Here is a 21,015-nt window from a genome sequence, read left to right on the forward strand (position 1 = left end):
CAATAACCAATAACTTCAGGGATCAATCAGTAAATCACAAGGTACATGAAATACCAATCAAACAGGTACTCTCCTCACCCCAAGTATCCGTTCCATGCATCATGAATTTAGTTGAGTTGAATATCGGATGATTTGCCCAACATATGTTTCCTCTATTTACTCTCGTTACCACCCATGACTGCTTTATTTACTTCATGACTGTCATTTCGATTATTAGTGGAACAGTCAAATCAACTCCGAAATCCGCTTTGTGATTGAGGAAAAGGGTTTGAAGATGAAATATTTTCCCATAATCAATCAGCTGTAGAGAAGATCATGAGATCAATCTGGGATCGAAAGATGACCGAAGATATCAGTTAATTCTATCTGTCAACTAAACTTGTAGCTATTGAAAAGATATATAAAGTCATGATAATTGAAAGAGATTCGAACTGTTTTTGTCCTCATCAAACAAATTTCTAATTTCTTTTTGCTCATTCAACTTATTCAATCATTCTATCTCTAATCATCATCATCTCTTTAAGTTATCATCATTATGTCTTCAGAATATCGTGTTGAGTTTCATCGACCAATTAGACCAACTTTAAAACCATTAACGAATATTGAAGATTCAAAAATTACGAATATTCCAGAATTTCAACTTTTAAAATCACTTCGATCTTTTTCAAATTCTTCAAATACATCTACATCTTCTAATTCAAGTACATATAGTAGATTAGCAGATGATATTTTAGATAAATTTGTAAATCAAGATGTAAGTTATTCAATTTTTAAAACATCTATCTACTGTAATTAGATGTATGTATGAAAGTTGTTAATTTGTAAGAATCGATAATTTATAGTCTCATAGTATTATTGATCTTTGGTCAGGAGGTAATATTAGACTTAATGGCAGAAATTTAACTTCAACACCTCGAGATTCTGAAGATTTATTAAATGCTTTAAAAAATGATGAAAGATTTGAATTTGTTAAATTGATTTTCTTTGATAATGAAGGTGAAGATTGGAAGGTAGGTACAGTATCAATTATTCCAATGATTGCTCAAGTATTATTGTGTTTTTAAGGCTGACTTGATATAACTTAGATCTCCTTCAGACGTACTTCTGTTAAATTTTCCTCCCCGGTTATTTCAGACTCCGAATAAGCTACTTCCTAGCATGTAGCCTGGACTAAACTGGATTTCGGATTTTCATTCAATGTGTGGTGTGATTGTTCTCTTTCCTGTGTGTCAGATGTAGATCCAAACCGACCGCATGACTCATATACGTGAATCTACATTTGTAATTTTGAGTGTTTCTTCTGTCTTTTTGGGGTCAATCGTCTTTTACTATACTCAAATTTTGTTTTGGTTGATGTTTTGATTTTCATTCTTCATTGGGTACCATGATGCATTTTTATCTAATTTAACAACCTATTCAGTTCCATTAGCATTTGATCCGTTGTTTGTAAACCCGTCGATCACTTACATACAGCAATATAATTACAGCCAAATCTCCGTACTAAGATGTATCAGACCGTAAAATCACACTAAAACCCTCCTCAATTCTCCAGGACCAACTTCCACCCCAGTGAAAGGACATCTTCCTCTTCTCCCCTTCTTCTTTACGCTCACTCTTGTCTCTTCTTCTGTCCGTTCTTCTCCAACAGTTGTACCTTTCTCGCCTACACTCTCGTCTTCTGGTTCTTCCTCTTCTTCACCTTCAATGGCATCCCATCCGCATCTCCAACATACGACCCACCCACTGGGCAGAACAGCGGGGTTTTGCCATTTTTTCCCGCACAAAGGACAATCTCCATAATTCTCTTCACTGATTGTATACCTGCCCGTGCTCCTTTCTGCCGTTGATGATCGGTCTAAAGGTGATCCTTGTTCTTCTACAGGAGTGAGCGGGGGAGTAGGCGGTAAGATAACTGCATTAGGTAGAATTCTAAGTGGACGAGGAGGTAAGATCGCTGCATGCGTCGATGCTGTGCTATTTGTGTTTGCTGTCAAAGAAGGGTGAGATCGAGGTGAAGAAGGTGAATACCACCATTGAGAAAGTTTGAGCAGTAGTAGTAACGGTGGAAGTAGTGGGGGTAGCTTGGATATTATCCCCGATGATTCGATCTATATCACATATTAACAGGCTGATTAGCATGTTTGGGCAAAGGAGTCGGGCGATGATATCGTCACTCACCTCATCCTCTGGACCTTTTCTAATTACTTTCAATCCTAGCCACTTATGCCAAGGTCTTGGATAATTGATCTTCTCAAATAAGAAAGCCAAATCATATCCTAAGAAAGTCAAATCAAGTCCTAAGCTAAGATAAGGATATAGAACCTTGAAAGCTTTTTGCGTCTAAGTAAAAAAGTAAATTGGAGATTTCAATTAGCTTTTTTATAACAAAAGATATAATATTTTCAAATTACTCTTGTAATTGCGATTCCACGATCTTCTTCATTTCGTTCATTTACGTCTCCTCCCCCTAGACTCTCAAAATAATCTTGCGCCCTAGCTCGTAAATATGGTAAGCCAACTAAAACCAATAACATACCCCATCTTTGTTTTCTCGACAATGAGCTCCGTTTTGGCGGACTCAAGGTATTCAATCTTGGAGTTGGAATCGCTGATGTTGGAGTCAATCTTAGACCATAAAAATGTTCCGCTATCGATGCGTCTACCAGATTATGGGAATATTCAGCATATATGTGGACTTTACTGGGCAGTATAATTTTTAATCACGCACTGTGTTTCTTGAGATGATGTCTTTCAAGAATGAGTAATAAAGCTGCAAAGAACTCTTCATGGTGATTCAAAACTCGAAGGAGATATCTCGGATAACGTTGAGCAAAATACTATGTCATTAATGTCAGTCTTGAATTTAAGGACATTAATAAGATCGAACGTTTCGGTCCATGTGTAAAGCGAACGTACAGACAAAACATATCGGACTACAGGATGGAATAAATCTCTCAATTGATCTTGAGCTAGTAAATCGAATAGTGAAGGTCTATCGTCATCGGTTATGGGTGATTGAGAGAAGATTGGTGTGTTTGTTATTAGCATGATATATACAACTCCTAAGCTCTCATTACTTGACTATATTGTGATAAAGAGCAACAACAACAACAAATAGGTAGGGTGATTATTTCGGTTAGAAAGATAACCATAATCATTATATAACCGAGTACCATACTCACCTGCCACATTAAACTAATTCCATAATCCCTAACCCCCTTGAACTCATACCATTTGTGAACACTTTGTACAATACGAATTATGCATACGTTCTCTTTCATATGCATCATATCTTTCACTGACATATCAAGTGTGCACAAGTTGATGCTCTAGTCAACATATCAATAAGGCATATTCTTGGATCTAGTGAAGAAAATCAAACGCGACGCGACTGATCTTGATTCCGGTTTTGAGAACATTAGTCAATCGTAATGTCACAAGAAGGTGAAGATGAAAATTATATCACCAACTCCAAGTTCTGCAATGGATCAATCGGCTCTAAGACCAGTACAAAGGAAAAGATCAAGTAGAATAGCAGCTGTTAAAGCAAAAGCCAGAACTTCTGAACAACTATTAACCGAAAATCAACTTTCATTTGAAAAATCAATATCTTCTGATTCTTCCAATTCAACTGATTCTCCTAATGACGATGGAAATGATTTTCCCGAAGTAGGTCAAGAGGATGATGAATCAGAGATGGGATCTGGAAAAGAGGACGAGAATGACGGTTTACTTTTCAATGAATTAGGTGAAAAATGGTTAAAACCTAAAGAACCTTTTCCATGGGATGAAGTAGAATGGTATTTAGATGAAAGTATTGGTGTTGAAATGATTGCTCATGTGTCAAAACGCATAGAGGTGAGTCAGATGGTCATTTGTTCAACTAGTTGACCATTGGCAGTTTCAAAATTATTTAATAGACAATATCCGCACATGCTGATTTGACTTTTCAGAAAATGCAAGGTACTATAACGGATGATATTGAAGTAACCGATATTATTTTGATAAATCCTCATCCTTCACATCTTTCTTCTGAACGATCAAAATATTTGCGAAAATTAGGACATGTAAAAAATCGTCTATGTATAATTTTACCTTATACGTATTTATCAAAATGTTATTTTTCAAAAAAAGTTGAAAAAACAGATAAAAGACAACCAATTTTTTTGAATGATAAAGGTTTAGGAATGAAAGTTACGGTAACAAAACTTGGTGAAGGAGAAGAAGGAATTAATAAGCGAAAAGCTATAATGATTGATCTTGAAGTACGTTTTCTTAATCCCCTATAGCTGTAATTCGAAAGGAATGTTGACAAAATACTAATTAGTCACACGGAGCTATGATTGTACCTTCCAGCAATGATGCTGATATATGCATTGTACCTCCTTCACATCCTTATTTGAAATCACCTCCAAAAAATACAAAATATGATAATATCAAATGGTATACTTCGGAATGGGTTGAAAATCAGATTAAAGCTTTCGAAAATGAATTTCAAGCTAAACTGAAGTCTAAAACGATGACTGAAAACTCAAAGAGCCAAAGATCTAGATTAAAACCTATATCTGAATGGAAAGGAGGTTTAAAGCCTTTAAAGATGAATCGGACAAAACCTCCGTCATTTTCTGGAGGACTTGGTAGAAATAAAACCCATTTAGAAGGTAGTCAATTTATCAAACAACGAAGTGGGATTAGGTAAGTGCTGATTATCAGCGAAAAGATAGGATATTGATGTTTTTGGTACAGGACGGAATTTACACCTTCAGATAGAGATTTCTTAGCTCGTTGGCTTGCTTATAATAAACCAGATAATGTAGGAAGGACAACAAAAAGTTTGTACCTTGAACTTGAGGTGAGTTTGTCCTTCAGATCTCCAACTCGACTTGCTTGAATGATAGAATGTGATTTGACCTAATATACCAAAAAAAACGAATTATAGTCTTTTCGACCGTCTTCACCTTGGTATCATACGGCAAACCGACATCCCCCTTCAGCATGGCACGAACATTTTAAAAGGAATCGAAGTAAATTAGGAATGGATGGTAAGATATTAGAAGATCAAGTTGATAAGTATGTTGACAGAGGGGTAAATCATACTTTGAGAACAAGGAGAGAAAGGAGTGAAGTCGAGGATGGAGATTCAAATCCCAAACGAACTGGACTCGAGCTCAACAATCAAGATCAGACACAAGAGAATGAGGCTGGACTGGTCGAAGGTTTCGAAGAAAATCATGGAAAAAAGGTAAACGCTACAGGTGTAGTCAGGAGGCAAGGTAATAAGAGTAAAAAGCAAAAGTTGGATGGACAAGTCAGAAAAGCTAGGAAAATTACTATTGATTATCCGCAATTTACTGATGAAATAATCGCCGATCAGGAGGAAGATAGTGATAATGCGGAAATAGGAGAAGATGATGATACTTCCAAGCAAGGTCGAAATGAAGATAGTCAAGTGAATGATGTAATTAATGCGCAAGTACGTGAACTGAATCATGGCGATTCCACTTCAGACTCTCTTCGAGTGGATGAAGTTTTAGGAGAATCGTCAGAGTAAGTGACACTCACCCGATCTATTTACCTTATAAAGAGATGTTGAGGTCTGATGATAGAGCTAGTGACGAACTACGAAATTACTCTCATCGAGAAGAGGTGGAGCTCAACGATGCTCCTGCTGAATCTAGCAATGGGATTGTGCAAGGAGAGGCGAATAATGCAGCTAAAGAAGGTCAGGTGATAGATCCGGATGCGACTAGTCCAAGGAGGTCTAAGAGGATAAGAAGGGAATAAATCACGTTGTTATATGTATTGATAAAATTTTTGATATTGAGTCGGGTGGATTTCGTTGTATCTCTGAATGCTATGTACTAGTTTGTATCTCATGCTCATGTTGAAAATTACTACGCTCACTGAACTGCAACGTAAACGTTATGACATGAAGCAGCAGTGCCACTTGGGAAGTTTATTTACATCTTTCACTCCTCTTATTCAATATATTTGATTCCGTTCCATCAATAAGATCAACGTTGATAGGAACTTTGTTTTGAGACCGTTAATTGCTTGATGATATCTCTTATTTTCGCGCAAATTCAAACTCATCATAATTGAAACTGACAATATCTTAGAGAAGAGTAAATAGAGTAACGCTCAAGCGAGAGAAGAAGAAGAAATCATTCCATATTCTATCGTAATTCACAAATTATACAATATCAAATCCAATAAGATATGGACGCTTTAATACCTTTCACAACATCTGGATCATTGGTTGATTTAGTTGACAGTTAGTTTTATACACTTTTCGTTTTAGGATTTATTGATCGTCTAAGATTGGAATCAAATTGCTAATACATTGTTGAATAGAAAAAGTTTTAGTTGTTTTAAGAGATGGTAGGAAATTAATAGGTGTTTTTAGATCTTATGATCAATTTGGTAAGTAGGATTGATTAAATTTGGGAATCATATAAAATATCATACGCTAAAGCTCATTGAATTAAAATAAAAATTATTGTAGCCAATTTCTTACTGGAAGCATGTATAGAACGTATACATTATAAATTTGATTATGCAGATAAAGATATTGGAGTTTTATTAGTTAGAGGTGAAAATGTAGTTGCTTTAGGTGAAATTGTAAGTTCCTATCTAATAAAACCTTATATCGATTTACTCCTTTAATCTTTTGTGAATTGAATTGATTGTTGTATATAATAGGATTTAATAGCGGAAGATATGGTACCTTTAAAACAAGTTTCATGGAATCAAGTTGAAGAACAAATAAATGCTGAAAATGTGAGTTCCAATCTGGGAATATCTTTTTTCCTTATTGAAAAGGTTTCCTGAAGCTGAACAATAATACTTGACCCAGAAACGCCGTGAGAGAGATCATACTATAAAAGATAAAGTCTTGGGCTCGATAGGCTTCGTTAATGAAGGAAGAGAAGGTGATGCCTATTAGTGGGTAATTGAGGGATTAGAATAGAACAAAGAAAGATGATATTCGAGAGGAGGGAAACAAGGGCTTAGTTCCATTGGAACAGAAGGAAGTTGGAATGATAGGCAGGGGAAGGGAATGGTCAAGAGGGAACGTAAGAGGAAGTAAGAAGACATCAGTATCATCTTGAAAGAAAGGGTCATAAATCGTTATTTCCGTGACACCTGATCAGTAACATTATCACCAGTATCATCATTACAAATGGATAAAAAATCAAACTCAGTAATTAGTATGACCGCCAATTTATGGATTATTAATATTAATATTAATATATACCGCGCACAGACCTTGAAATGCCATCCTTTGGGTAGTAATAATGTGGTTGACTGTATTACAGTAAATCAATCAAACTCAACTTTAAAACCATACTTCACTGATCATTTCACCACCACTATCATATTGATCCATCTTCTTCCTTATTCTATTCCATTTCATTGCACTTCTCTTTGCACTGAATCACTAGCTCACCGTATATACAACTCCATCTTTCATCGTTGATCGTGTAACCTAATAAAGGACAATGGCTAATCGACTTAATCATTACTGACCCAAATCTACTTCACAGTTGAATGATCACCACTGAGTAGCCTACCTTTAGCAATCTTCAACTTATCGCATATCAACTACCGGTTTTACCCTCCCAGTCGCCCTTTTCTACGAATCCCTCAAAAGTTATATTGATAATGTCACCAAAATCCCGCTTACCACCTATAAAGGCTAAGGGTCTAAAGTTCGGTTCAGGAACTTCATCTGGGCCTTCATCAGTCGGTAATGATTCAAAGGAAGAAAAGAAAAAGGAAGAAGAAGGTAGTTTACCTTTTTTAGATAATGTATGTTGTAATCTGTGGTAAGTTTTATTTTTTCACGTTTCAATAAATCCAAATAATGGATATATGATAATCAATTGCATTTTCATATAGTAATGAATCATTCTTCGACGGTATTGCTAAGAGTAAAATTTATTGGTTGACCACTTGTGGTCATATCGTTTGTGATGACGATGAACATCATCGTAAGTAGGCTGAAATTCCTATAAATATACTTGTTGAGATGTGGATTCACATGCCAATTATAGACAAAGAAGGCACATGTACGGTATGTGGAAAAACAAAAATACATGCTGTATCAATGGAACAAGGAAATGTAAGTGATATATCGTATGACTATGTGAAAGTCCCCTTGTGATGCAATGCTAAGCTCATTAACTACAGCTACAACCAGCTCAGGAAAAATTCCTTTACAATCCGATTTCTCGACTGAAATTACTGGAAGCCGAAATAATGAAACACATCAAAGTAATACAAGATGATGTGACTGAGTTGAGCTCTTTGCGAACTATATATTCTGTCAGTCGATATTCCATGATCTTAGAAGTACATCACTAAGAGGATCTTCTATCTCGTCGCAGTTTCAAGAAAAACAGCATAAGCGGACGAGATTGATTTATAAGCAAGAATTGGACAAAGAGCGAGTACGTACGAAAATTCTCTCCTTCAGAGACCGTAAATGGATGCACACGAAAGAGGCTGATGCTTGTCGTAGGCGGAGACTGAGAGATTGAGGAATGAACTAGATATCCATATTACAGAAAATGTGGAGTTGAAACAGTGGGTTGACTCTCTTCTTGCCCATTAAAGCTGCCAATGCTGATACTTCCTAAGAGCGAATAAGGAGCTACAAGCACGACTCGATATGCCTCCTCCTCCGTTGCCAAGATCCTCGCTCCAGGCCAGTGGGGTTTTTGAAACTCCTCGTCAGTCCCCCGTGTATGGTTCAGGTTTAAATCAGTCACTACCCCGCATACAGGAAGAAGAAGAAAATAGCTCTGCCAAAAGACAAAGAGTGGAACAGAACGGATTTCCGCCTGAACTGTAGGTGTTTATGCGGCAGAAAGTCCTTTGGTCTCACCTCTTGAGCCTGATAGAAGCTGATTTCCTCTTGATCAATAGGCTGGCCCCTTCTACACCGATCCCGACGCGTCCTCCAAGTATCATAGGAGGAAGGATATACCAAACTCCTCAGCCGCACCATGTAGATCCTCACCAGTCATTCGATGGTTATGATCCTATGCTACCAAGAGCTGGTCCATCGAAGCATGAATTAGAGTGGGCTATAATTTCGTTGTCTTGTATACTGCCTTAATCAGCATCGCTGAGCTGACGATACACATGCAGAAGGTATAGATACAATAGTACTCCTGTCACCGCGATTTCGCCTCAAGTCTACTCTCAAGGCTATATACAAGGCAACGGACGAATTACCCCGATGCAAGGTGAAACGCCTAATGTATATAGGCCCTACAGTGCACAAGGTACTCATAGTGAGTTACCTTGTGGCGCAATGAATCTGTACTAATGGACAGCTAAACGATGATCTAGGGCGATCCGAAGCTCAAAGGCAGAATTATAGGTTTTCGCAAGATGGATGGTCCCCAAATAACTTGTACGATGATAATCGCCAAGATTATGGATCTGGGGAATACGATGCGAGCGATCAACCGAAAGTCAGCTTAAATCTGGCACGTAAAAGACCTTATCCATCGCAATTTTAAATTTACTAGAGACGTCATTGTTTCTGATTTCATGTCACGAACGGTGTCTATATCATTTTTTCTATCATTTAACAATCATATATGATGTAGATACAGATTCACTTTGGGTTTTAGCTCGGTGTATATGCAAGATGTTTTCACGATCTTTTCATTCTAGTACCACTATTCATAAGGTCGTTGGGTATTTGCATAATGATACATACAATTTATAAGATATTACAATGATCTAATCACTGATCTATATTATGGGATTTTATAGATCACTTTTTTTTTCATGCTGTTCTGTTACACGCCTTTATGTCGACGGGAGGGCTTTCGCATGACAACTTAGATTGAATTGTGATGTATTTCTTCTTCTTCACTTAGTTCTATTGATTGGGGATATCAATCTTCCTATTCGTCTTTCAAACCTAGTCTCTTCTTTTCTTCTGCAACTGCTTCTTCCCTTGCTCTTAATTCTGCTTTTGCTAATGCCGATGCTTGTTGTTTTGATGGATGATGATATAATACTATCGCACCGAACATGGTTAATCGTGAATTTATGATAGGAAGAAGGTGTGAAAGGGAGTAAGAGCGATGAAAATAAACAATGAATAAATGAAAGAGTATTTGCCAAAAGGTGAAAAGAGGTGATCATAAAAGATGAAGTAAATGTAGAAGTGTGAAAAAAAATATGAAAAAATAAGAAAAAACAACTTACCAACAATATACCTTTCCATTAAATGAAATCCATTTAAATGATTTATAGCTTCTTTAGCATCATCAGGACTTTCATAAACTACATAAGCAGTTCCTTTAGTTTTTAAATTATTATCAATACCTAAACGTATTTGACGTATTGGTCCATATTTTCCAAATAAATCATATAAATCTGATCCTGATATATTAAAATTTCTATTAAAAAGACATCAAGTAAATTAGTAAGTTTTTTTATCTGACAAATCCAGAATAAGACTAACAGATTTTTCACACTATTGGATATCGAATTATTATATTTAGCTTTTTTTTAATACGAAAAAGTATTGTTTATTGACTTACAATAAAGCTCTTTGAGCTAAAGGGTCATTCGGACGTTGCATTTTAAAAGTATTATAATCGATTGAATATTTGGAAATTCAATGACACTTGCGTGCTTTTTGTGGTTTGATTTCGGATCCTCAAATTGGAAATTCCTTGAGTATTGCGAATATGATTATAGTGATGATTTGGATAGTCGATAACACAATGAAAATGTATAGTTATAGCTCGAATGTTGAAAGAGTAATTGAGATGAACTTGAACCAGGTAGATGGAGGTCAATCTCAAGTACTCGTAATAGTATTATTAGGATAAATTATAATAAATTCAATTTATAAATATTCCCCACACTATTAGGGGTTTTTCAATTTCAGAAATTTCAGCGTTTTAAAATCCATAAACTGAATTGCTCCTTTCTTTTAATTCAACTCTTTTCTTTTATTAATTCATAAATACTAAATCAAAATGGCATCAATAATTACTTTACCTATAAAACTATCTACCGTTCCTTCAGGATGGAAAAAACCAACTACTTCAAAACCATCAAATCCTAATCAATTACCAATTTATCCAGCAGGACCATCTTTTATAGGTTCAGCAAGAAGACAAATTTTACAAAGATCTTTTGAAGAAGATGATAAATTTATTATATCAGCAAAAGAAAAACAATTAGCCGAAAAAGAAGATAAAGGTGATGGATCATTATATCCTGGTTTAGGTGAAGAAGAAGAACCTTCTCATGTTTTAAGTCAAGATCCAAAAGAATGGAAAAAACAAGATCATTATGCTGTTTTAGGTTTAGGTCATTTAAGATATAAAGCTCATGATGAACATATTAGAATTGCTCGTGAGTTAAATTATCTTTCTTTTCCATCTCTGAATGAAGCTTTTTTGAGAATTATATTTTGCTAATTAATAATTAACTTTATTTTATCAGACCGAAGAAAAGTACTTAGACATCATCCTGATAAGAAAGCTGCTCAACATGGTGCTAATGATGATTCATTCTTCAAATGTATTCAAAAAGGTGAGTTAGCTTTCTCAGTATAAAGCAAACCTCTCAATCACAATTTAGGCTGAATATTGTTTTTTACAGCTCACGAGACACTTACAAACAACGACAAGCGAAGACAATTCGACTCTGTCGATTGGAATATTGAAGATGAAGTACCAGATCTTAAATCACTTTCACCTGAACAATTTGTAGATGTTTGTAACAAGGTATTCTCTAGAGAAGGTAGATTTTCAAAAGTTCAACCTGTTCCAGAATTCGGTTCTTTAGATGCTCCTAAGAAAGAAGTAGAAGGATTCTATGATTTCTTCTATAACTTTGATTCTTGGAGATCTTTCGAATGGCACGATAAAGAAGTAAATGAAGGTTCTGATAAGTGAGTTCTCATCTATTCAAATGTATGATTTTTAGTATTTTTCTAAATCACTTATTCAACTTTAGCCGAGATGATAAACGATTCACTGAAAAGAAGAATAAATCAGAAAGAACTAGAAGAAAGAAGGAAGATAATACAAGACTTAGAGTTTTAGTTGATGATGTACTTGCACTTGATCCAAGAATTAAAAGAATTAAAGCTGAAGAAAAAGCTGCAAGAGATGCAAAGAAAAAAGGAACTACTAATGGTGTTCCAAAAGCTTTAACTCCAGCTGAGAAAAAAGCAGTTGAAGAAAAGAAAAAGAAAGAAGAATTAGAAAAGAAAGAAGCAGATAAAAAAGCTTTAGAAGCTTCAAAAGGTGATAGAGAAGCTGCTAAAAAAGCAAAAGAAGCTGCAAGAAAAAATTTGAAAAAATGGAAAAAGGTAAGTTGTTCGGATTTGATATCAATATCAAGGAAATTTATTTATTTTTAAAGAAAAAACAAAAAAAAAGCTAATGTGATTCAATTTAATTTAATTTTTAATCTAGTCAATTGCAACTGTTATTTCATCTTCAAATTATTTCCAACCAGAAGGTACTTCTCCTTCTGCAACAATTATTGAAAAACAATTATCTGAATTAGATTTAATTGTTGATTTAATTGAACCTGAACAAGTTAAAGAATTAAAAGAAAAAATTGAAAAAGTTGAAAATGGTAAATCTGCTAAAGATATTTTAATTGAAACTGTTAAATCAATTGGTGAAAAAGGTCAAGATAAATTTACAGAATTTGCTTAAAAAAGCTCTTTATCATTTTTTATACATTCATTTAAATATAGATTTTAGATTTTAGATTGAAATTAATTTTTTTTCTAGATGATCAAAAAATGAATTTTAATTCTACTTATTTATGATGTTTGAAATACGAGATTAGAGTAGAGATTCATTTCTTTCTTCCAAAAAAAACTTTAAGCCAGTCTTCTTTCTCACTCATTAATAGGGAGTTAGTACTTTGGATACCATAATTACATGATATAGATACATTCACATGTGAATGACATTTACTTCTTATCAAATAATGATATTTGTCTTTGATCTACGCTCAAATACAGTAACTCGACAAAAACTACAAATCAGCTCGAGCTCATCTTGTCGATTTTCAGTTCCCACAAATTATCAAAAGTATCAACAATTATCTCATCGAAATCTCACATTGTGATTAACCCTCATTGATCTTGATTGTCATTGATCATAGCTTGATCTCTTTCCTCATACAGTATTCGCCTTCATTGTCCATTTTCGCCATTTTCAGGTTGTTCCTGCTTTGCCACTTTCTTCTTATTAATTTTCGACACTATTAGAATTTTCATCAATATTCAAATCCCCTGACTATCACTCGCAATTACCACTCACTCTCTCTGGAGATTACACCGGTATTCATATATCCCTCTGGGAAAGCTTCCACAATCTGAACAATTATAGCAATATTAGCTTGCGCTTACTTTGTTATGTCAATCTTGCTCAATATGGTAGCAACAATGCCAACTCACCCTCTTATACATTTTCTGCTTAATAGCAGCCTCACTCCATTCTTTACCACTTTTCGCATTTGGGATATTCCATTCGCTAGGACTATGCCAACCCACGTCAAAATTAGCCATACATCTTCAATATAAATCCGAAAATCAAAAGTTCACCTCGCTTTAGCAGTGAGATCCACCATATTCAACATATTTTCTACTAATTGTTCGAAAACTTCTCTCATATCGCTAGTCCACGAGAATCGTTTTGCTGGTTCAGCAGGTCTTGTATCTTCAGGTTTAGGAGTTGAATAAGGATTAGGCGTATTTCCTCCATCTACAAGTGCGTCAATTGATATAGCGGGATTCGAAGGATTGGCCTAATCTTCAAGTTAGCCAATTATTTATCAGATGTGATTGTCGATTATACGTCAACTTACGGGATTTAGAGAAGGATGCTTTTCATCTACAAGTTCCCTATCATAAGCTAAAGAATCTCCGAATCAATCAAGCGCAATCACTACTTACCCCATTCTTTCACTTCCTCTTCCCATCGTTTATGACTTTCCTCATATTTACTAACAACTTCCTCCTTGTCCGTTTCTACCATTTCCGCAAATTGTCTGATGCCTTCATCTTCATTATCGTGTAACCACCTCCAGTAACCTTGATAGCACAATTTCGTGCACAGTTTCTGTTTGACGATAATAAATATAAGTAATGTTTTGCCTTGCGGTCAACTGGAACCGAACAAGAGGGAAATTTTACTCACTCGGATAGTAAACTCATTATAGGGTAATGCACTCGTGATGGCATGCCAAAATCCCTTATCTACTCCTTCCCTATCACTCAATCCGAATAAATCATACTGATATGCTGCTTGACCAGCCTGTTGAAGGAAAGGTTTCAAATTCTCAGGGAATTTGCTTCTATTACTGGATTCCCAATTTTCTGTTTGTCGCTGTTGCTCAGCACCGATTAAACCATGCCACTGTCCAGGATTTACTCACGTTTCTCGCTCTCTCCTCTGAGCGTCATAAGCCTGCGTCTCACCTCGTTAGGGAATATAGGCCATGGTGGCAGGTACTACATCGATAATTAGCCATTCATCTCAATGGTGGATTAAGCCTTCCGGATGCCAAGCTTACCCTTTCCTCCCTTGACGCATTTTTATATCTAATCCTATCCACATGCACAGGTGCCATTTCGAGATCCGCATCATCGTCTTCCTCTTTATCGGCAATTGGCGATAATGAGCCTGGCAATTCGGCTAGATCAGCGGGCGTTTGCGGATAAAAGTCATGCTAATACTCACGCTCGACGTGGTTACTGGTAGATGGACGTCCGTTTCTCTCACCGTCCGAATCATCAATGCTGATGGGTTCAGCTTGGCTTCCCCTGAACCCATTCCCGCGACGCTTCTGCAATCTGAGAGCCGCAGAAAGTGATTTTCGAGGTTCTTTAGGAGCGGGAGCGGGGTTGGAATGCCTAGGTTTCGCTTTAGGTCGGGCTTTGGGTTTGACGGGTGATCTACACGCATGAATAGCATGAGGTTTTGATGGTCTCAGTTGTAGCGCAGAGAAAGACTTACTCTTCGAGTAATTCTAAAGTACCAGAATGAACGAAAAATCCTTCTTTCTTTGGTTTAGCAAAATGCGTAGGCGCATCTATGAGTAAGTCGGAGTCATCAATGAAGGGGTCCTCAATATCATAGTCGATTTGTTTTCGCTTCTTTACCATATCAGCAGAGTTAGCGAGCTTTACGTCTCAATTGCGACAAATTCGTCTGGGGACAGCTCACCTTTGCTTTCTTACTTTTCTTCTTTTCATCTCCGTATTTCTCTTCCAACCTCCTAGCGATCTCTTCTGGATCTTCATCGCCTAACCCAAGCCCGTAGAGTGGTCCGGAAGAAGGTCCAGCGATTCCTTCGCCAGGTAATCTCCCTATAACATTACTCTCGCCATTAACCAAGAATGGATTGGAATCGACATCCATATTCTCTTTGTTTTCCTCTGAGCCATTGATATCATGAATTGACGGTCCCCCAATGGGGTCCTCAGTTTCCGTAACACCCCAAATTTCCACCATACCTTTCTCTCTGGCTTCATCAAGAATATTCCATTCAAGCGTTTCTCCTTCTTCCAGCATTGTTCTAGAGAGTCTAATGGTCTTCATTGGCGGAGGAGGTGGTGGTAGGTCTTCTTCTTCAGAGGGGGATCGCAATTTAGCCCTCTTCTTTTTTTTAGGTATCAATTCGTTTGTAGCTGCATCGTCAGCAATATCACCGTTGCTAGGGATAGAAGGGTCAATTGGACCGCCAATGGCAGAGGAAGGCGCAGGTGTTCCTGGTTCCGCTTTGATTGTTGGGGGTAACGAAAATCTGGATACACCGTTCGGCCCATCAATGGCTACAATTTCCTGTGGAATGATTGAGGTTTAGCTGGATCAAGTTGATGGAAAGGTGGAACAGAGGTACTCACAGGAGATCCGCCTAAATCTTCACTCTCTTCACCACTATCATCCTCATCATCGTCCTCGTCATCATCTTCATCGTCTTCTTCATCCTCGTCATCATCATCTTCGCTTCCCTCTCCTTCATGGGGATCTTCACCCTCTTCTGCATCCTCATATTCTTCAGCCTCGACGTCTAGATGTTCATCATTTGTGCCATTCATTTCGACATCTCCATTCTGTCCTTCCTCTAGAGGCTTGACTACTTGAGCTATGACTTCGCTTTCCTCAGAGGTGATCAACGACTTCTGTCCACCTTCCGTAATGACTGCTTCGGAAGCAATGGTGATTTGCGACATGAACTCATTGGATTGACGAGGATGAGGTACAGGAACTTGACCATTGGCCAACATATCAACTAGGACATTGACTTTGACGGGTGATTCTTTGGAAGGAGAATGGAGTAAAGAAGCGCCCGAAGGTTCGATAGGAGAAGCCATGAGTGATACTAGTTTGATAGCTGCTGTTCCTGGTCAGAATATCCCAGAATATTGATGGGAGAGGTTGAGGTTGTAGTCTTTGCATGAAAGAAGGGTTAATTAATTAGCTAATGTAGATCATAACGGAGGAAGGGGAAGGAATTTACATTTCGGTCAAAACTTCCTGAATTGCTCGGACTGACGTTTGAATAGTCTGAGCTGCCGCTCATCTGCAAGTGATAATACTCCTTCAGTTATGCAGGCAGGAAGCGGTTCGTTGCTTTCACCTTTAGGATAGGAGAAGAAATCAAGTGATCTGTATGTTTTCAAAGTTGTCTTTCGGTCGGTAATTAGACTTGAATATATTGTGGTATCAACGCGTATAACGTGATATTCAATAATGTATATTGATTTGATTCCGTTATTGTGATCCGGTGGTCTGTGCGTAGTAAGTAGTAAGTCCATGACACGCGGTGGCTGTGTTGATCTCATTTTTCACCAGTTTATATTTATATTTCCCATTTTCACTGATCCAGTTCACTCATAACAACAATTTCAGCCATAGCTCAAACTATCAAGTCGAGCTGACAAGATGCTGGCAAGTACACCACCATCATCACGAACGTTAATATCAGCTTTGATAGCAATTGGGCTTTTAGGGGTCGTATCTGCTAAATCAGGATGGGGAGAAGCTTGCGAGTGAGTCATGCGGTACACTTTGGCCGCCCCTTTCGGTCTGAGGTATAGCTGATTAACCTACATTGATAATCTCTCAGCCAATCCAACACCCACCTGGACCCCAACACATATAATTTAGTGACAGATTGCGATGCAACCACGTACTGCGCTTCAAATGGAACATGCGCGACCAAAGGGTGTAGGAAGGATATTGTGAGTGATCACTCAGCTTTCTAATTCCCTTCTCAACATCGTTCATGGTTAAATTAATGGTTGCCCACTTGGTTTAGTACCCCTTCGGTTATTCTGCCTATGCTTTTGATCTATTACCGCCATTGTGCCCTCAAGGTCAATTGTAGGTGCTCAGATTTTGCTTTATAGTAGATCTTTGGACCCCTTGACTGAAATCTCGCTCCTATTATACAGCTGTCCGGACGAAGGAGATCAGTGTTTAGCCCAAGTACCCGTTGGTGGAGCATGTCAAAAAGATCGTGACAGTACGTCTGCATTTGATTCCTTGCCTCGTCTGCGCCCGGCGGAATTTCGTACACGTATGACTGATTGGATTTCTGGTACAGATGAATGTGCGTTAGCGGAGAATTACAAAAACTTGGCTGGCTTCTTGAATACGAATGGATCGATCTGTCTGAATTTCACATGCTAGTATGTTTCCAGTTCCCCTGACTTTTTCACCTTTACCGCGTCAGTAATTCTATATGTTGACCTTAACTTTAGCTACGCAAATGTTACCCTTGGTCAGACTTGTATATTTGATAATACAGCATATACAGCGTATCTAGATAGCGGAGCAGCATACGCTTTCATCGTATCGCGAGACAAGTAAGCTTATATTGGAGTCGACGCGAGGCGAAGCAAAGCTCATACGGTTGATATAGTTGCGCAAATGGATTGTATTGTGACGGTACCTCTTCCCAATGTAACAAGATGAAGAGACAGGGCGAAACTTGTAGTGGAAACAAGGAGTATGTGTTCGAGATCTCATTAAGGATGACAGCCAAGCTGATGATAGCCTCCCTATGATAGATGTCTGACATACAATTGCGCGGCAGACGGCAAATGTGGTAAAGCAGCAGACGATCCTTTACACCCTGGAGCTTGGCAATATGTTTTAGTCGGATTAGGTATTCTGATCCGTAAGTCTCGTCACTTTCGTGGAATTCTCAATTGAGTGATTGTTGGCGAAATAGAACTGACAGTTCGACATTGGTAGTCATTGGAGGAGTCATGACTGGCCTTTGGTTCTTCCATCGCCGTGATAGGAAGGAGAATCAGATTAAGTTGGAACAATACTATAATGAGCAGGTGAGACATCTTTTCTTTTTTGTAAAGAGTTTTGTGAATCTTTGACATGCTTATTGTTGTCTTTGTAGATCGCTTATCGTCAATCGATTATGTCGATGTCTCATGCTAAAAATTCGTTGCTTTCATTACCTCCTCATGCGGTAGGTTTGTTCCGATGTCCAGCCCTTTGTTATCCTTACTAATCGAATCATTCATTGTAGTCACAGGACGTTGTCCGATCTTCTCTGTATCGAGACGATTCAGGGTGGACATCAGCAACGAGCGACGCCTTACTTCCACCTAATGTGCGAAGGGATTCGACTTCCGGCTGGTCAGATGGTGAAGGTCCAAGAGATCGAATGCAGCGAGCAGATAGTGAGGTATTATTGATGCCTAATAATGAGAGCAATAGGGATAGTCGGTATATGGACGCACCAGAAGGACAAGGGGGTTATAGAGGATAAGTTGGAAATCATGCTTGACCGCCAATGCCAATCGTTCGAGAGATGGCGATTCCCTAATCCCATCATTGATTGATTGAAAATCCGATACATATTGTGGATTTCAGTGTTACGAACATTTCCATAACGTCATATTATACGAATTCTGTAGTTATCTGATTACAATGTATTGCATACTTCCCACAATATTGTGTCAATGATTTAAGCCATGTCTCCCATTTCTGGGTGCTCGACTCATTAGGAAATTATCGTATGGATCGGTTCGAGAGAATTTGTATTGAATTACGATTCTATTTGATCCCGTCATGGTCACTATTCAGATCATGAGGAGTGACGCGAATTTGAACGTAAATCAACAAGATGATATTCTTTCTTTTAATGATCATTGAGGAATAACTTATTCATTCTATCACCTACTTTAGTCTATTCGAGTTAGTTATCGTGATTTCTATTCCATTCTATATATATCTAACGATTAAAGATTAATCAGCAAAATGTCAAATGATTGGTGGACAAATTCAAATAATTCTCAACAAAATCAAAATAATTATTTTACAACAACACCACAAAGACAAAATTCAAATTTACGTTCATCAACAACAACAACAAGATTTTCTAATAACAATGTTAATAATAATATAGGAGATGAATTAGATTCAGAAGATTTAAAAATGGTTGATTCAATTAAATTTTTACCTTCTTTTGCAAATTCACCTGCAGGTAAATTAGCTTTAGGTACAAGTCCACAAAATTCAAATTCAATTTCATTTCAACAAAATCAATTAAATTCTTTTAGTAATAATAGTATTAGTGGAGGAGGAGGAAATTCTTCTTCTTATAATAATAATAATAATAATAATTCTCCTTCTTCAAATGTAAATAATGAATCTGGAAGAAGAAGTCCTGGAATTAGTACAAATATTAGAGATCGTTCTGAAAGGTTAGTTAATTTCCTTTTAATTTCATTAAATTTTGATTTGATTTTATTATTATTATTATCAACAATAACTAATTAATCTTAATTATGATTTTTCAACGATTCTTTTTTTTTTTTATAGAGATTCTCCAAGACATCATAGAAGATCATTATTACATCAAAATTCTCAATTAGGTAATTCATTTATTAATAATGGAAATTTACAAATTGATGAAGATATGCCTCCAACTGCAAGTTTAAGAGATTCTATAAATGGTGGAATTCAATTAAGAAATAATAATAATGAAATTTCAACTCCTATTGAGTAAGTATTTCTTTTTTTTAAAAAAAAAAAACAAACAATCTTTTTAAAAGTCATTATTTTTATTTGAAAAAAAAACTTTTTACTTAAAAATTACATTTTTAAATTTTAATAGATTACCTACTCCTTCTAGTTTAATACCTTGTTCAAATACAACAACTTTACATATTTTTGGTCCACCTTTAGAAATTTTATCAAATTTAAATAAATCTTATTTAAATCAATTTGGTAAAATAATTCAATTTAAAAAAGGTCCAGAAGGTTCAAATTGGTTTTTAGTTCAATTTGATTCACCAATTTCAGCAAGTTTTGCATTAAAACGTCATGGTGATATTTTAAATGGAAAATATATGATTGGATTTAAAGTTTTTAATGAAAATTCTTTAAATGGGTGTACTTTATCTTCTTCTCCTACTTCTTCTTCTTCAAATCAAAATCAAAATTCATCAAATCAAAATTCAAATTCAAATTCTCAAATAGTTGGAACACCTATCAAAATTCAAGAAAAGTCAATTATTAAAAATCATTTAAGACCACAACAACAACAACAACAACAAATTATTCAAAAAAAGAATAACAATAATGAATATAATTGGGATGATAATGAAGAACAACAAACTGGTTGGTCAGGATGGGTTAGTGAAAGATTAGTAAGTCATTGTTCTTTGGAAAAGAAAAGAAGAAAAAAAAACAGAACAGAACAAACCCTTTTTATCTCTGTTTGTTGAATGAATATTGATATTCTTGCTTGTTCTCTCTTACCCAGTTCGGACGATAAACTTGGATTTGATTCAATGGTCTTAAATCGGCCACGAATCAACACCAGATCACCTCAGAGAGGGGATACTCAAGGGATGTCGCTCTTGGTCCAGCTCCGGATATCTAATTTATTGTATAATATATGCTCTCCAATGTGTGACGTGATGACCATGATGATGCATAATTTGAATATACACAATGATGACAT

The 21,015-nt window shown here is 36.5% G+C and overlaps 10 protein-coding genes across 10 annotated transcripts; 7 read left to right on the forward strand and 3 right to left on the reverse strand.

Moving 5' to 3' along the window:
• Positions 1-535: 535 nt before the first annotated feature.
• On the forward strand, positions 536-1,145 carry I206_107807 (uncharacterized protein; the record flags this gene model as incomplete). The annotated part of the gene is made up of 3 exons (XM_019157851.2): positions 536-754; positions 843-1,010; positions 1,086-1,145. The coding sequence occupies 3 exons, from the start codon at positions 536-538 to the stop codon at positions 1,143-1,145; spliced, it is 447 nt and encodes a 148-aa protein (XP_019009491.2).
• Positions 1,146-1,523: 378 nt separating this feature from the next.
• On the reverse strand, positions 1,524-3,048 carry I206_107808 (uncharacterized protein; the record flags this gene model as incomplete). Its single annotated transcript, XM_019157852.1, has 5 exons — positions 1,524-2,108; positions 2,179-2,340; positions 2,412-2,659; positions 2,729-2,837; positions 2,917-3,048. 5 exons carry the CDS (start codon positions 3,046-3,048, stop codon positions 1,524-1,526), a joined length of 1,236 nt encoding a protein of 411 aa, XP_019009492.1.
• A 402-nt stretch (positions 3,049-3,450) lies between these two features.
• Positions 3,451-5,784, forward strand: I206_107809 (uncharacterized protein; the record flags this gene model as incomplete). Its single annotated transcript, XM_019157853.1, has 6 exons — positions 3,451-3,858; positions 3,954-4,265; positions 4,328-4,695; positions 4,747-4,852; positions 4,940-5,547; positions 5,607-5,784. The coding sequence occupies 6 exons, from the start codon at positions 3,451-3,453 to the stop codon at positions 5,782-5,784; spliced, it is 1,980 nt and encodes a 659-aa protein (XP_019009493.1).
• A 435-nt stretch (positions 5,785-6,219) lies between these two features.
• On the forward strand, positions 6,220-6,946 carry I206_107810 (uncharacterized protein; the record flags this gene model as incomplete). The annotated part of the gene is made up of 5 exons (XM_019157854.1): positions 6,220-6,274; positions 6,355-6,423; positions 6,506-6,621; positions 6,703-6,780; positions 6,857-6,946. 5 exons carry the CDS (start codon positions 6,220-6,222, stop codon positions 6,944-6,946), a joined length of 408 nt encoding a protein of 135 aa, XP_019009494.1.
• Positions 6,947-7,665: 719 nt separating this feature from the next.
• I206_107811 (uncharacterized protein) lies at positions 7,666-9,533 on the forward strand (the record flags this gene model as incomplete). Its single annotated transcript, XM_019157855.1, has 10 exons — positions 7,666-7,829; positions 7,903-7,994; positions 8,058-8,125; positions 8,194-8,328; positions 8,391-8,453; positions 8,525-8,589; positions 8,644-8,853; positions 8,932-9,087; positions 9,157-9,302; positions 9,361-9,533. The coding sequence occupies 10 exons, from the start codon at positions 7,666-7,668 to the stop codon at positions 9,531-9,533; spliced, it is 1,272 nt and encodes a 423-aa protein (XP_019009495.1).
• A 393-nt stretch (positions 9,534-9,926) lies between these two features.
• I206_107812 (uncharacterized protein) lies at positions 9,927-10,612 on the reverse strand (the record flags this gene model as incomplete). The annotated part of the gene is made up of 3 exons (XM_070203598.1): positions 9,927-10,042; positions 10,234-10,427; positions 10,572-10,612. The coding sequence occupies 3 exons, from the start codon at positions 10,610-10,612 to the stop codon at positions 9,927-9,929; spliced, it is 351 nt and encodes a 116-aa protein (XP_070059699.1).
• A 403-nt stretch (positions 10,613-11,015) lies between these two features.
• On the forward strand, positions 11,016-12,716 carry I206_107813 (uncharacterized protein; the record flags this gene model as incomplete). The annotated part of the gene is made up of 5 exons (XM_019157857.1): positions 11,016-11,397; positions 11,488-11,577; positions 11,647-11,938; positions 12,004-12,361; positions 12,468-12,716. The coding sequence occupies 5 exons, from the start codon at positions 11,016-11,018 to the stop codon at positions 12,714-12,716; spliced, it is 1,371 nt and encodes a 456-aa protein (XP_019009497.1).
• Positions 12,717-13,204: 488 nt separating this feature from the next.
• I206_107814 (uncharacterized protein) lies at positions 13,205-16,390 on the reverse strand (the record flags this gene model as incomplete). The annotated part of the gene is made up of 13 exons (XM_070203599.1): positions 13,205-13,272; positions 13,332-13,386; positions 13,469-13,550; positions 13,616-13,818; positions 13,879-13,904; positions 13,967-14,132; positions 14,211-14,389; positions 14,449-14,524; positions 14,587-14,696; positions 14,754-14,968; positions 15,030-15,169; positions 15,240-15,857; positions 15,920-16,390. The coding sequence occupies 13 exons, from the start codon at positions 16,388-16,390 to the stop codon at positions 13,205-13,207; spliced, it is 2,409 nt and encodes an 802-aa protein (XP_070059700.1).
• A 571-nt stretch (positions 16,391-16,961) lies between these two features.
• Positions 16,962-18,813, forward strand: I206_107815 (uncharacterized protein; the record flags this gene model as incomplete). Its single annotated transcript, XM_019157859.1, has 11 exons — positions 16,962-17,068; positions 17,146-17,260; positions 17,338-17,402; positions 17,474-17,544; positions 17,626-17,710; positions 17,783-17,887; positions 17,944-18,030; positions 18,092-18,201; positions 18,279-18,370; positions 18,439-18,510; positions 18,571-18,813. The coding sequence occupies 11 exons, from the start codon at positions 16,962-16,964 to the stop codon at positions 18,811-18,813; spliced, it is 1,152 nt and encodes a 383-aa protein (XP_019009499.1).
• Positions 18,814-19,304: 491 nt separating this feature from the next.
• On the forward strand, positions 19,305-20,934 carry I206_107816 (uncharacterized protein; the record flags this gene model as incomplete). The annotated part of the gene is made up of 4 exons (XM_019157860.1): positions 19,305-19,750; positions 19,869-20,051; positions 20,164-20,698; positions 20,875-20,934. The coding sequence occupies 4 exons, from the start codon at positions 19,305-19,307 to the stop codon at positions 20,932-20,934; spliced, it is 1,224 nt and encodes a 407-aa protein (XP_019009500.1).
• Between the last annotated feature and the right edge of the window lie 81 nt (positions 20,935-21,015).

Source organism: Kwoniella pini, chromosome 11 (assembly GCF_000512605.2).
Source record: "Kwoniella pini CBS 10737 chromosome 11, complete sequence".
NCBI lineage: Eukaryota > Fungi > Basidiomycota > Tremellomycetes > Tremellales > Cryptococcaceae > Kwoniella > Kwoniella pini.